We start from the raw sequence: 15,233 nt of genomic DNA on the forward strand, positions 1-15,233 counted from the left end.
GCTATAGTGAAAGCAAAGTTTAATCAACACATACTGCTGTAGTTTATCTTCTGCTATGCTGGATTTGAATGAGTCAGCCTTTCTCTTAGTCATCTGACAATGAAGGACAAGAGGTGTCCATATAAAAAGTCTTAGGCACAGTGTCGTGACCTCATCTGTAATATCAGGGAGTGAAAAATCTTTCTTAACTAGCTAGAACAGGTAAGTTATTTATTAATTTATTCATCCGGTTTTATCTTGCTGTTTTCATTGTCTGTATTGTCCAGTCTTGAGATCCGCCTACAACATAAAACAGTAGTGAATGACAAAAATTCCGACTGTATTTATGTGGAGTCAAGTTGCTAAAAATTCTTACTCCAAAAAATATCTGACTGTGTAGTATCTGGCTAAAAAGTTCATCTGTGTTTTCAGGTGCACTACAATGTTGGCAAAAACCTGGCTGACAAGGGAAATCAAAGTGCTGCAATCAAATACTACAGAGAAGCTGTAAGGTATTAGAAATTTTACTGCTTTATTGAACTACCCTAAAATTGCTTTAAGGTTTAACAGGGAGAAAATGCTTAGGTATTCATTTTCATGTTCTGCAGCGATGCAGAGCTAACAATTTGCATAAAGGAATGTGTCTCCCATACATAATAATAATCTCTTAAATTTTACATTGTAGGTTGAATCCTAAATATGTACATGCCATGAACAACCTTGGAAATATTCTGAAAGAAAGAAATGAGCTCCAAGAAGCAGAGGAGTTGCTGTCCTTAGCTGTACAAATACAGTATGTTTAGAACAAAGCCAAGCAGTATTTTGTACAAGCTGAGCAGAAAGGATACAATGGGATCTTCTGTTCAAAGTGCTCAGTTGTTATCTCTCATTTCTTTTCTCCAATCTATTCAGACCTGATTTTGCTGCTGCATGGATGAATCTAGGAATAGTACAGAACAGTTTAAGAAGGTTTGAAGAGGCAGAACAAAGCTACTGGACAGCAATTAAACACAGGAAAAAATACCCAGATTGTTACTACAATTTAGGGCGGTTGGTAAGTATTTTTGAATAAATTATTGCTATTAGAGTAATCTGTGTGTGCATGTATTTCTGCTGTATTGTTAAATGCTGATCATTATTCCAGTTAATTGATTTGTAGTTCAGGGTGATTTCCTATTTTCAATAGCTTTTTCTATTGCTTTCCTAGTATAATTCCTTTCTTATCACCTTTGGTAGTCCTACTTTCCATATAAAGACATCTAACCAAAAATATAGATTATGATCTTCTGTTTAAGAGACATTTTTAATCATTTCTCAATATCGGACTACTTTACAGTCATGAGTATATTCCAAGAAATTGTTGGGTAGTAGAACTATGCAAAAAAAAATCATTTTAGATTCATGGAAATACTTACAGTAAATATTTATTTATTCTCTTGTGTAGATTTCTAAATTGCATGCAAATTTTCCTCCCCACCTTATTGGTGCATATGTATCTGACTGGGTTCCAGAGAAAAAACAACGTAAAAGTGAAAAGTTAGTACATACCAGTCTATCTTCCATGCTACTCTAGTATTCTTTTTACATTTCTTATTTTTATCTGTAAGAACAAGTTTTACTAGAACAGGAAGAGAAAGATTAATAATCTTTGTGCCTTTAGTCCATAACTGGGAAGTAAAGTAAATCAGAGTGAAATTACTGGAGTTTTCTTTCTTTTTAGTATGCAGATTTGAATCGCCATATAGATGCACTGAATGCATGGAGGAACGCTACAGTTCTAAAACCAGAGCATAGTTTGGCTTGGAACAATATGATTATATTACTTGATAACACAGGTATAAACCCATTGGAATATTTTGATGACTAATTCAGTGTCTTTCAAAACTCAGTTTTATCTGTATTTATCTAAAAGAAGTTCTTATTTGGCTACCAAGACACTCTCCATAAAAATCAGAATGCTTTCTAACTCAGTGGTTTTAAAGCATCACTTGAAGTCCAGCCCATCAATTGCAACTCTGATCCTCGTTTGAAATGACATCATTTTGCAAGCATGTTTGTATTAGAGACCAAACTTCAGAACTCTTGAATCTCTTACTTTTGTTCTTCTGAAAGTGTTACTTGTTGAAAATGAAGTGGAGGTTTTCTGTTGTCTTATTCCGTAGGCCTTTATATTTGTTTGTGTCAGAGATACCTGGTTTTTCTTTAAAAACACGTGAAGTAATCTGCCCTTCATATACAATGTGTGTGCTTGCAGCATGAAAAGTAACTAGTAAAGCTGTGTTAAGATGCCTTCTCTTTTTCCACTACGTGGGCTCCCAGGCAATCTAGCTCAAGCAGAAGCAGTTGGAAGAGAGGCCCTGGAGTTAATACCTAATGATCATTCCCTTATGTTTTCTTTGGCAAATGTACTGGGGAAATCACAAAAATATAAGGTAGGTAATTAGAGCTCTCTGGTTTTTTTTTCTTGTGGTGGTGGTTTTTTAACCATATATACTGTGTATAAACTGTGTATTTCTGTAGAAACTGAGGAAGTCATTGCGGGCTTGTGACTTCATCAGGATTCAGTGCTCATTTCTGTCACAGAATTGTTGTGTGACTCTGGCCTAAATTCATCTCACCTTATTTTAGATGGGTTTTTTGGAACATTGCTGCCCTAAACTATGTCAATGGTCATTGAAGAGAAGTAGGCTCTTAAGCACACTAGAGGGCGGTTAGGGTCTTATATTGGTTCACTGGTTCTCTCCAGAGAGAACTTCCTCTGATTTAAAGGCCTTGGTTCAGGGTCCAAAATTAGATGTGATATGTTAGTTCTTGTGTTCCTTCTATGTAAGGAAGCAAGGTTTACCATTACCCAATGTGAATTTTAGCCTCTTTACCTCAGAAGCTATCTAAAATGAAGATATCACAGACTCTAATCGCAGGTTGAGGATGGGATACCTAAGTAACCACAGAATATTATGGTAAGCTCATACATTGAGCAATGTATTGAATATTGTTCAATGTATTGAACATTGAGTATAGTTGGCCAGCTAGCGAGTAGTACTTCAGTATTAACTACTTATATTTAAAAGTGGTAAATGTAATGCAATTGAGGCCAGATAAATATTTTCCAGAAGGAATTGTATGAATATTCAGAGAATAAATCATACATAGTTAATATTTTTCGTTATTTTAATTGACTCCATAGTTACTGATGTATGCATGCGATAGGGAGAAATAAATAATGAAGTTTTTTGTATTCCTCAGAAAAACATCATTTACTGAACTATGACTACTGGGGGGAATTTGATGGCTTTTTCATATGTTGTAATGTTAGCAGTGCTGAATGAACATGCTCAGTGTAAAAGTAAGATTTTTTGATATTAGACTTCATAGACTTGATAGAATGGATCCGTTTTTTTCCACCAATTACTATGTCCACTAAAATTTCCAGTCATGTCCAAATGTGGAGTGATGACCTGTCCACATGTCAGAGGCCCTGGCAGGCCTAACACCTGCTTTGGTTTGTGTTGGTGATGCTGTTACACAGGACATTGCATTTTCTCTAGACTGTCGCTTTCATTTTTTGTACACTCTATTACTAGTCTCTTTCCACCTGAAGCTGTTATAAAATATATTTTTAGGTTACATTAACAAAGTTCCAGAAGGATACAAATTAACATCCAGAATGTATAAGGATAACATTATGGAGGAGTTAATTGCTAGTATTATTTTGATGAGTCATGAGTGTGGAAGAATAGAGTATTGTACAGTTATGTAGCAAGAATAATATGCAGCCTGACAGAATAAAGAATGTTTATAATGAAGTAAGTAGTTAAGAAATAAGTGGAAAACTAGCTAGGAAACTTTCTCCAGGTATAGGAAAACCAAGTCTGGCACAGCGGATTTAAAAAATAAAAAAGCAGATAGTGCTTTTGATGGCAGGTTCTGAGAGGTCATTACGCTGCATGGGAATGCATTGGAGACAGTGGAAATGATGGTGGGAGAAAATGAAGCTTTCAAGTCAGCATCCTGAATAAAGCAAAAGGCGCAGTGGAGCCCAGGGAAGAAAGGAGGGAGCCACTGACCGTTTTAATAGTTCAACAGGGAGTAGTAGGTTTGTGTAGAGCAAAATATAACTTATCTAGTAACTTGAAATTGATGGGTTATAATAGGGAGAGCAAACTAAGGGCATTGGAAAGTGCACTTAGAAAAGGTGATGACAGCAGTAGCTGTATTTTGCATAGACTGGAAAGTAGAGATACAAGGTTGTTTGTGTTTTATTGTGGTGTTTTTTTTGTTTTTGTTTTTTAAGTGGGAGAACATAAAATTAAGATAAAAAGAATGAGAGAATAAGATTTCTTGTCTACCCCTTGACATGTAAAAACAGAGAAAAGTGGATGGCTCTTTAAGGTTTTTTATTGTGTTTACGAGGGGAGGGGAAGACAGGGGATAGGAGGCTGTCAAGGTGATGGAGGTGATTTGCAGAGGGCTGCCTGGCTGTGTCTGTTGTGTTGCATAACCTCAGGCATTTCATTTATTAGGTTCCTTGTTATGTGTCTGTATAAAAGTTGATACTACATTGGCTCTGTTGCCATAAAGTAAGATTTGTTTTGGGTTTTGTTGTGTTTTTTTTTGTTTTGGTTTTGTTTTTTGTACTTCTTACTTAAAAAGGCACCAAATTGAAAAGATTTTACTAGTATGAAAGAGTTCCTTCAAATAAGTAGATAATATTCTTCAGTCTCAAATGCTCTTTTCAGTAGAAGATGGATTTTCTGAGACCAAAAAAAATCCCCCAACCCATTAAGATTTCTGTTTGTATCTATTCATGAATGATTTATTGCTTCAGAAACAAAAGCACATAAAGGATGAGCTGTTTTGGTGTTTTGCTTTTTTTTTTTAATTAACATCTGTTATATCAAGTTTGATTTCTCATTTAAGTACTTGTTGCACTGGACAGAGAATCAAGCTATCTTTAGTTCTTTGAAAATACGTATGCTGTATTTTTGTTATGTATACATCTATGCTTTTTTTCTGTAAGAAGTACAACAAATTGGAAACATTCAGCATTTTTTCTGTTTGAAATAAAGCCAGACAACAATTTTGTGCTGTGGCCTTGGCAGCAGATGGAATGCAGTGTGCTTTCCCAAAGCCTTTGCTATACACAGTGTGCAAGTTTCTTGACAACACTTGATTTAAAGCTTTGGCAAGACAGAGTAATTTGAAATATCACCGGATGTACTGGAATGTATATTTACTCCATATATCTGCAATAATATGAATGTGATGCACCTTAAATAGCCTTTAATCAGACAGTATGCTTCTACAAGCAAAGCGGTGGCAGTAAGAGTGTTTCCAGTATGTGGTTGGAGATATGTACAGTAATGAGAGTCAGTCAAATCTGAGCATGTATTTTATTATATTTTCTGGGAATGCACTGCACATGTTGTCCCATCATACATCAGCAGTGAAAGGGTGAGTCTGTACACTAGCTGCTTCTCCTCTGGGTAGGTGACGGCATTCAGGCATAAAAGGGAAGTAATTGGACAGCACAGCTTTCGGTCTGTTGTTAACCTGCCCAGTAAGGAAAGCAGAAGTTTGCTTACTAAATTAAAATACTAGAAACTGCAGTGGAAAAATTACAAGTTGTAGGAATTCTGATTACTGCATGGTTTCAAGTGCCATTCTGCTGTTGATTTTTAGGTTTGGTCGGGTGTATATAAAGAGGTTATCTTGCAATACCACGAGGCTTGCCAAATGTCTGAATCTCAGGATGCTTCTCAGGTGACTCAGTTAGAATCACAGAATAATTTTGACTGGAAAGGGACATCCAGAGGTCATCTAGTCCAATCCCTTACCAAGCTAAGCACCAGGACACACAAGGGGACACCCAGCTTGAAAGCAGCTCTGCAGAAAAGCACAGGAGGTCCTGGTGGACATGAAACTGAGCATGAGCCAGCAGTGTGTCCTTGCAGCAAAGAAGAGTAAGGGTGGCCAGGGCTGCATTAGGCAAAATATTGCCAGCAAGTCAAGGGAGGGGATCCTTCCCTTCTACGCAGCACTGGTGAGGTGACACCTGAGGACTGTGTTCAGTTCTGGTCTCTCCGGTGGTACAAGAGAGACAAGGACATAGTGGAAAGAGTCCAAAATGGGCCATGAAGGTGAGTAAGGGACTGAAGTACCTCTTGTTTGAGGAAAGGCTGAGAGAGCTGGGACTGTTTAGCCTGGTTTAGCCTGAAGAAGAGAAAGCTCAGAGGGAATTTTCTCAATATCTATAAATACTTGAGAAGGGTGGGTGCAAAGAAGGAACCAAGCTGTCTTTGTTGGTGCCCAGTGACAAGACAGGCAACGGATGCAAACTGGAACAGAGGAGATGCCTTCTGAACATCAGGCAGCACCTCTGTGCTGTGCAGGTGGTGGAGCACTGGCTCAGGTTGCCAAGAGAGGCTGTGGGGTCTCCTCCTTGGAGACCTTCAAAAGCCACTTGGACATGGCCCTGGGCAGCCTGCTCTGGGTGGCCCAGCTGGAGCAGGAGGGTGGGACCAGATGGCCTCCAGAGGTGCCTTCCAGCCTCAGCCATCCTCTGATTCCTGCCAGTCCATTTGTCCATCCTATCTAGGTCTGAATGGTAGCCTTCTCCTCCAGTGTACTGACCAGTCCTTCTAATTAGGGGCTGTCTGTAAAGTTCCTGATAGCGCATTCAGTCTCGTCACCCAAATCATTAATGAAGTGTTTAAACACAATGGATCTCAAATAGCCCAGTTCATCTAGGTACATTAATAGTCAGGGTATGAGAATGATAAAGCTGATGATGATCTGAAGGAAAAGCAAAGCCAAAACTTGTACTATAGAATCATATGCTGCATAAATTTATGGGCATCTGGTTCCCTTGTTGTCCTTCTACAGAAAATTATGTCCTACAAAAGGATTTGTTGAGAACCTGAGGTCTTTTGTAATTTCTTTGACTTTACAAAACAAAGGCACTTTCTGCATCAGCCTTTCTTGGCTTGAGAGTGACAGCCTTAGCTGTGCTCTGGAATGCTTTGAAAGGAGCATGAACTTTGGGTTTGAATTTGGACATATGGGGAAGCTGTAAAGTCACTCAAAGTTGAGTCACTGAATCTTGATAGCAGAAACTTCTCACCTGTGGAGCCCTTATGGAGACTTATGTCACAGTTCTCAGAAGAACACAGCAGAATCAAAAATTTGGCTGATAGGTTTTCTTTTTTAGCAGAGCCTGTGTGGTGCTGTGTAGTTTTAAATAGCAAAGGAAAGGCCATTTCCCCAGGGTTGCTGTTCTCAAATACCTTGGACATTAAGTATGTGCATTAGGACAGGTAATTTTATCTCCAGGTAGTTTGACCTGAAACTAAATGAGCAACTTTCTCTAAAACACAGCATAACCCAGGATCCATGTGAAATTGTTTTTCTAAAGTATCTATTATTGTATGCAAGTGAGTAAATATGGTCCATTTGGATTGGGGGGTATCTCTCTAAACTTATACAGCAAATACGCTCTGGAACAAAAGTGTCTATGTCAGCAGCTAGTTTGGTAAAATAAAAATGTCAAATTAGGGAATTAACTTACTATTAAGTTGTTCTTCTGAATATTTGGTGAGAGTTTAGCTTTTCCTAACTACTCAGACATCAACAGTCCTAAGAGCACACGCACTGAAGCTGGGAATATGGAAAAGGTTGCTTGTGAGAAATGTGAGGAACAGTTTAGTTGGTTTTTGTTTTTAAAAAGCAGTGCTATTTTTCATTGAGAACCGTGTTGAAACATCTGTTTGAAAGGTTTTTACTGGAAAGCTCCTGCCTGAAATGGTAAAAATCGTTAAAGGGAAAGGTGTCTAAAAGTAGTTTTCTCAGACAATATATTATGCTTGTTTTGATTGAATAAATAGGTAAAACTTCAGCAGGTAATGTTTGAAAATACTTTGACGGGGGGGGGGGGAAGTTAAGCTGCTTTATAAACTTTACTTGTGCTTCACTTTTAGCTCTCAGCTAAAATAATGTGAGCCTGTGAAATCTTGGTACGTACTTGTACCATTGTCACTGCTCTCTGGAGGCTATAGCCACCTGAACTACAGGATCCTGCAGGCTTAGATTATACATACTGTGGCATCATAAAGATGTGGCATAGTTTGGGGTTTCTTTCAGTTACAGTTTTGTATACATTTTGCATTATTTTATATACTGCAAGAGTAGACTGTCCTGATGACTTGTTCTTCTAAATTATTCAGGAATCTGAAGCTTTGTTCCTCAAGGCCATTAAAGCCAATCCAAATGCTGCCAGTTATCACGGTAATTTGGGTAAGAGCTTTCCTACATCTTATCAGCTGTATTGTTTGCTTGCTTCATATTTGTTGTGTTTTAAAAGAAAAGGCAAACTTTTGAGCCTTCTTCCTGCTGGGCAGATTCCTATTTTACTTCCTAGAAAAACTGCCAACCAGGGAAGAACAGGGCACTAAACCAGAAAAGCCGTCACACGATGTGACAGATCAAGAGTGCTGCACAATCCAGCCCAGAGGTAGCTGCACTTCAGTGGCTGCAAATTGGTTCATTTATGCTACGCTTGTAACCCGCAATGAGCTCACCAGATAAGAGCTGCCATTTATGGCTACAGTGTAATTCATTCCTTCATCATTCCCATGCCAGTTCTGCTCCCAGGCTTTGCTCCTGCATTTGGCAACAGAACAAGCAGCTACTGTGCTACCAGCCAGTGAGAGACCCTCACTGGAAACAAATGCCTTAATGTTGTTTTCCAAGTGATTGGCAAGACTGTGCATTATTCAACAATATTGCTAACGAAATTCTTCACTGACATTCCAGCTGTGCTTTATCATCGCTGGGGAAATCTTGACTTAGCAAAGAAGCACTATGAAGTCTCTCTGAAGCTTGATCCTATGGCACCCGGGACCAAGGAAAACTACAACCTCCTAAGAAGAAAATTGGAGCAATTGCAAAAGAAAAGCGGTGCCTGATGTTTCTTTTCAGGTTGTCCGTGCATGCTGTTTACTGTTAATGTTACATGGTTACTTTTGACCATGTAAAGGATTCAGTCATTGTTTCTCAAAAATAACACCACCACCAGCAATGCACATTTGAATGTCCAATTATGCCCTCCTACAGATTCTAACATTTCAGCTGGAGTTTGGAGGATCTTTTTATTTTCTCCTGAACTGCTTTTAAAGTCCATTAGGACACTTTTATAGGTATACGAAAGCGGTGGATGGATTCACAGCTGTGAATAAATAGCAATATTTGCTTTCACTTGCAATTTGATATCTTCATCAGACTTTTTAGTAGCAGGATGAATATCAGAAGGCAGTTTTATTTCTGAAAGTGTTTCTGGAAAAAAGTGCAATTTCCTGTTTAAACCCTGATCTTTCCAAGTATGAAGAGTATCTGTCCACTTCAGTTTTATTACTGCTTTCTTCCGCCAGTCCTGCAGAGACAGTGGAAGAATGGATTCTCTCCAGCACATCAGTTTGCTCTTGTAATTTGAGTTACGCCCTTGTTCTTGTTTCTGGCTCCACCATTTGAACTGTAGGATTTGTACAGGTGTAAGTGAGTACTGTAAAAGGTTTGTCAGCCAGTACACTGCTGAGGTATGCTTGAGTGAAGAAAGTACTCCTACATTTAAGGCAAAGATTTTAGCAAGCAGCAAAGGGAAGAGAACAAAGTTTAAAATGACAGAGGGGTAAGCTAGAGTTTCTGTTCTTGCAGGCCAGCCTCATCTAGCATAAACAGCTTGGGCCACAAATCAGCTCTCACAGCCAGTCGGTGGTCTAAACACAGAATAGCATCTACAGGAGCTAATTCCTGTGGCTTTAGGCACTGCAGTGCTTTCTGGTTAAGGACATAACTTTTGGCTCCTACATTGTTGGTAAATAAAGAGAGAATTTCTGTGAAAAAGTAACTGGGCAAACAACCTGACCGTGGCTATTGAGGTATGAACTGGAAGGAAATCTGATTCCATTTTTGTCTCCCATGGCTCATGAGCTTACGAAAGAGACAAATAAGCATAGCTGTTAATGTGTAAACTGATCACGTTGATGCCGGATGATTCAGAGGTGGTACCCATTGATACAGTGTCACTTTTCAAAATGTGCTATGATTTAATATGTTTAAACTCTGGCTGTCCGAAATTGTTTGTCTTGTGCCAGTATTTACATTCCTGCTTCAGGAAATCATCACATGTCTATTTTGTTTGTTTTCTTGTTTGCTTGTTGTATTTAAGATTGGAAGATTGCTATCAGATGTGAAAATTATGGAATTTAGCATCTCTTTTCGCATTCCTTTGTTCTTTATTTTTTCCCCCTCATAGGAAGACATTGATCAATGCAGTGTTTGCAGCTTTCCTAATGAGTCCAATGATTATGTTATAGGAGATTGTGGAATGTTTCTCATACACAACTCATCTATGTGTGGAACCACTTAAAATGTTGAGGGAATGCCTGCCATAGGACAATATGTCGCGTGACCTTGCCATCTGACTACCCTATCCTACATCTGTGTCTTGAACCTATAATAGGCTAATTTTGGATTTGTTTGGAAATGACAGTTGCTTCAAGAACCAAGTGTGTCTACAGAGCACAATACAATACTGCAGAACTATCCAAGCATCCTCTGACAAAGCTCGTTTGGTAAAGTAGTGCAGCTACTTTAATGTAATATTCTTTCCAGACTAACTATAAATCAAGACAGGCTCTGGCAATGCAATACTGTCCACAAATTTGGCTTTGAGTGAATGAATATGCCTGCATTGCACATACCCAAATCGTATGTTGTCATACTAATTTTAGTTGAGGTACCAGAGGCATACATTTGTATTTGTGCAGCGTTCTGCTAATGTGCCCTATCTCTCAGCAGGGCTAATTGGTTCATGTAGGGCCCCAAGTTGATGCATTGTATCCACTTCTTCTGGTTTCCAGACAGAAGTTTCAGAAAGCAGTTTCTGAATGTCTTTATAGGATATAAACATGCTTTTTGGTAAGTATCCTTACTGGTCCAGCAGAACACTGCACCAGTGTGGCTAGTCATCTTCTGATAACCAGTATAGTTCAGTCAGTACCAACTTTTGTACCCAAAATGTGCTGAAATAAATACACTGTTCAGTACAAACCGCACACTTTTAAGGCCTGCTATGCATCAGATATAGAGAACACGTAACTACTTTAGTCATGAGGTATTAAAGGGCTGGGATCTGGCTGGATGTGCTAGTTAATAACAGAAAATAGATGTTTAATATAATCAGGTCCTTTCTGTATATTTGGAATATGACATATTGAGTTTAAATTATTATTCTCATCATGAAGTTCATATGTATATTTGTGCCTGTTGGCTGCCAGATTAGATTTACAGAAATCCAGTAGATCAATATTATGTATGGGGTATGAATTCTCTCTAGCTCATTACAAACCAAAGTTGTTGCAGAAATTCCTCTGTGGGAATCAGTTTGTCCTCCTACTCATGAGTCTTAAATGGAAGTGATACGTCAACAAGCCAAATACCTTGTTGGCATTTGAAAATGGTGTTTACTCTTCAATAGAGACAATGTGATTTATTCTCAATTGGTTTTTGGGCACCTATTGTGTTACTGTGGGGGGTGGGGGTATTTGTTTTATATCATTTTTAGTGCTATAGAAATTCAATGTAATTACTTGTATGATGGTAATAAGGATACACATATGATTGTGCGTAATTTTGATGGATAAATTGGGTTCAAAAGAAGCAACAAACAACTGCGTTTTCCATTAAAAATTCCTTAAGACTTTCAGAACGCTGAATCCTAAGAATGCTAAGGGCTTTTTACTTTATCTTCAGAATTATTTTGAGTGTGCAAGTAATACAGTGAGCTTTATTGAAATGTTTATATTATCGTCCTTTTCTTGTTTTCTTATACCTCATAACTGACTCCTGGAATAGTGCAAACCAGGCACCCTGGATAAAAAAAAAAAGATATAGAAAAGTGTCTGATTCTGTAGTAAAATCAAGAAACATGGATACTTTTTTTCCTCAAAGCTTGCTTGTTCAAATACAATTCCGAAGAGAGAAATACAGAATGATTCAATTCGCATAATGGAGTCAGAAAAATGTTCACACTGATTGCTATAGACGACAGCCTGTTTTCACCAAAAACTTCGAAGAGAGTTCCCTTACTGTATGTTTCTCTCATGTTTAGAACAATGTCATGTACATGAAGTTTCCTGTTGTTTAATTTCATACTTAAGACTTAGAGATGTGGATTGTGTGTGTATGAGCACTCAGAAATAAAAATCTTTTGTTTGTTAAAAATATTGGGCCTATTAATTGGAAACAGATTCCTCCATATTTTAGACATCTGCATCTGAGCTATTCATCCCAGGTTTTCTGTATTGTCAATGGGAATAAAACAGGTAATCTGAAATACGATTCATCTCCTAAAGAAAAAGACGTGAGGCATCCCGTGCTTGAAGCAGCCATTCCTCTTCACTAACTTCAAAGGGCAACTAAGATGATCAGCTCACATATCTGAAGAAAATCTCACTGCTGCTTTCAGATGAATTGATCTGGGCCCCCATACCTTTCCTACAGGCCATCCTTCGCACCAAGAATATTAACAGACCGGCATTGAGGCAAAGTGGTAGGTACTTGCCTTGAGAGTCGGAGCTATAGTAGTAAGATGAGGGAATGGGATAAGACAAATGAGGAGGGGTTTGGGTTCTGCAGACAGTTAAATTTATGAGACCGATAAATAAAGCATCTCATTGGCAGAGATTTGACATTGTTAACATTTGGGTCTAGTTCTACATATCATTAGCTTGTCTGGAATTACAATAAATGGTAAGAACTTCTTGTTAAATTGACTTTTTTGCTGTGGTTCATTGTTTTAGAAGCAATCTAAAGCAACTGCAACTTTGCAAAGATGAGATTTTTGTCTTAAATTGAAGTTGCTATTTCAAGCGATAGCTATTAGAATGTCAAATGTGATGGTGTAGCCCATATCTGTTCTGATAAGGTTTTGTTCGTTTTACTTTAAATATCTTTATTTGGTGGTTCCTCCATGTATTCTTCATTTCATTGAGCACAGGTACATTTACATACCTATCATTACATGTAGATAGTTACATGAATCTTGACTTGGACCTTTCATTGAAGTGCTTCTTTTCACAGTTTGTGGTAAGTCTCTACCAACTGTGTGTGAAGGCGTGCTGAACCCAACAGACTGCAATTTGCTAAAAACAACGAGGTCACAACTCAACCTCTGATGTAAAAGCAGAGGTGGTGAGACTTCGGGTTTTGTCATGTACCGCCACCATAAGCTGCAGGTACTGCCAGTAATAGCTGCTTTACACCGTGTGCTGGGCTCCACAATAAGGTGAAGTGTTTTTATATACCAGTAATGGATAAACACAGCAATTTAGGTCCTTTGCTTTGAGGAAAAAGGACTGTCCACCCCCTGTGAAGAAGCAGATGTGTCCGGCCGCATGGGCTGTAGAGCATCGGAGGAGAGGTTATCTTTGTATTAGAGAGCTGCACCATGGTATGGGGCATGGGTGTTCAGTCTGTGATGGTCTTTTTTTGTAAGTATTTCTGTTAGGGAAAAAAAAAGTCCCTGTAGATGTTGAAATCGGTAGCAGGTCAACTCAGGGCAAGTTTTTAATGTTATGTGGTGTGGGGTTGCCAATGGTTTGTTCCAACTTCGTTTCAGTGGAACAAGAAGCAAATACATCTGTAACGGGGCCATGTAATAAATCTAAATTTTACTGTCTTTTTAATTGATTTAAATTGTGATAACGATGCTTGTGTTTCAACTGCGGGGGGGGGGGGTGTTGATTCGGGGTCCTGCCACAGGCCAGGAACAAACTCTTACTTCCTCATTTTCCCCCAGGCCTGCCGAGCACGGCCGGGGGCCGCCCCCTTCCCTTCCCCGCCCCGGCGGCCGCCCCGCCCCGCCGCCTATCCCCCGGGACCGGCCGCGGGCCGCCCACACGGGACGCGGCCGCGGGCGGAAGCGGAGGCGCCGTGAGGCGAGGGCAGCGCTGGCGGGTGGGTGCCGCGCGGCGGGGCGGGGGGGGGGCGCGTGACGCGGCCGTTAGCGGCCGTTGCCCCGCGGCCGCAGCAGCCAATCAGCTGGCGGGGAGGGGAGGGCGGCTGGGCCGTTGGGCGGGGGCTGAGGGACGCTGTGGCGCTGGGCTCAGTGTAGGCTGACAGGGCGCTCAGCTCCCTGAGGGGCGTTTCGGTGCGCCGGGCGCTGGGTTTGGTAAGCCGCCCGTGCCTTCTGGGGTCTAGGGAAGCGGACTGGCCGCAAAACGATGCGTGAATGTGAGGGAGAACAAAAAGAAAGCTGCTTAGGTGTAGAAAGTGAAGAGAAGCTTCCAAATCTCCTTACAAGTTAACGCTTCAGAGCGTTAATGGCTTCGCCTGCATTGCGTGGACTGCATAATCTTACTTTTTTTTAATCTTGGCTAACCTCCTGAGTATTTCATTTCACTGAACTTAATTTCTTATGCTCTTCTGCATCCCTTTACATTCTAGAGAGTTGTAAACCTTCTGCTTCCAACTTCAGGTTTATTTAGCTGTGTCTGTGTTAACTTCAGGCAATTAACTTCCTCATTTTTGGCTTTGGGGCTTTCTAATTTTCTAGTGCTGTAACTTTTGCTGGCCTTCGAGAATATGAAGGCAGCAACTTGTATAGAGCTTAACTTGTGGAGACGCAACTAGGAATATCTATACAACCCAGTTTCATGTCAGAGCACGTGAAGAGTGGACCCATATTTTTTGCTTTCTAGGTTAGAGTTCAAGCACGCAGTCAACCTGCAGAAGCAATTTCCTGACAATTAAAATTGTTCACAGCGTGACATAGGCCATTAAGAAAGGCTTCAAGTTCAGTGTATCTGAATGGGCTTATTTCCAACTTTCTTTTCTCCTCTCCTTAAGAAATGCCTTAAGAACCTAGACTGTCTTTAAACCCTATGTATCCTTAGCCAGCACTAATCTCCTCCTCTTTCCCTGTATGTGAGGTCCAAGTTATGTGAAAACAAATGTGTCTTGTTAGCCAAGCGTATTACAGCATTCTGTTGCCATCAATAAATAAAAGTTAGGCAGAACAAATGCCTCAAAAGCTGAATTGTCAAGGGTGCTTATGTGTTAAAGAAATTAACTTCCAATACATTGCTTATGTCTGAGAATCTGCACGCTATTGCTGATGAATATTAAGGAGTTCATGTCTGTGATACAGGAGCTTCATTTTGCTTTGATTCTTGTTGCCTGTTAGCTCCTCACTTTCC

At 39.7% G+C, this 15,233-nt stretch overlaps 2 protein-coding genes across 6 annotated transcripts in view; both read left to right on the forward strand.

Annotated features, from left to right (window-relative positions):
• The window catches only part of TMTC4 (transmembrane O-mannosyltransferase targeting cadherins 4), a 52,458-nt gene extending 40,198 nt beyond the window's left edge, over window positions 1-12,260 (forward strand). The window contains exons 12-18 of the mRNA XM_080575922.1: window positions 412-491; window positions 665-772; window positions 892-1,033; window positions 1,700-1,814; window positions 2,299-2,411; window positions 8,202-8,271; window positions 8,791-12,260. Coding sequence (XP_080432048.1) covers window positions 412-491; window positions 665-772; window positions 892-1,033; window positions 1,700-1,814; window positions 2,299-2,411; window positions 8,202-8,271; window positions 8,791-8,942 — 780 coding nt within the window. The 3' untranslated portion in view covers window positions 8,943-12,260. The remainder of the gene's footprint in view (window positions 1-411; window positions 492-664; window positions 773-891; window positions 1,034-1,699; window positions 1,815-2,298; window positions 2,412-8,201; window positions 8,272-8,790) is intronic.
• Window positions 12,261-13,727: 1,467 nt separating this feature from the next.
• The window catches only part of GGACT (gamma-glutamylamine cyclotransferase), a 28,757-nt gene continuing 27,251 nt past the window's right edge, over window positions 13,728-15,233 (forward strand). Inside the window, exon 1 of one of the 5 annotated variants that reach the window (XM_080575962.1) lies at window positions 13,728-13,992. In XM_080575962.1, coding sequence (XP_080432088.1) covers window positions 13,743-13,992 — 250 coding nt within the window. In that variant the 5' untranslated portion in view covers window positions 13,728-13,742. Of the gene's footprint in view, window positions 13,993-14,144; window positions 14,207-15,233 lie in introns of those variants that run through there. The other 4 variants (XM_080575964.1, XM_080575963.1, XM_080575968.1 and 1 more) reach the window with 4 other exon arrangements.

Source organism: Anser brachyrhynchus (assembly GCF_964034855.1).
Source record: "Anser brachyrhynchus genome assembly, chromosome: 1".
NCBI lineage: Eukaryota > Metazoa > Chordata > Aves > Anseriformes > Anatidae > Anser > Anser brachyrhynchus.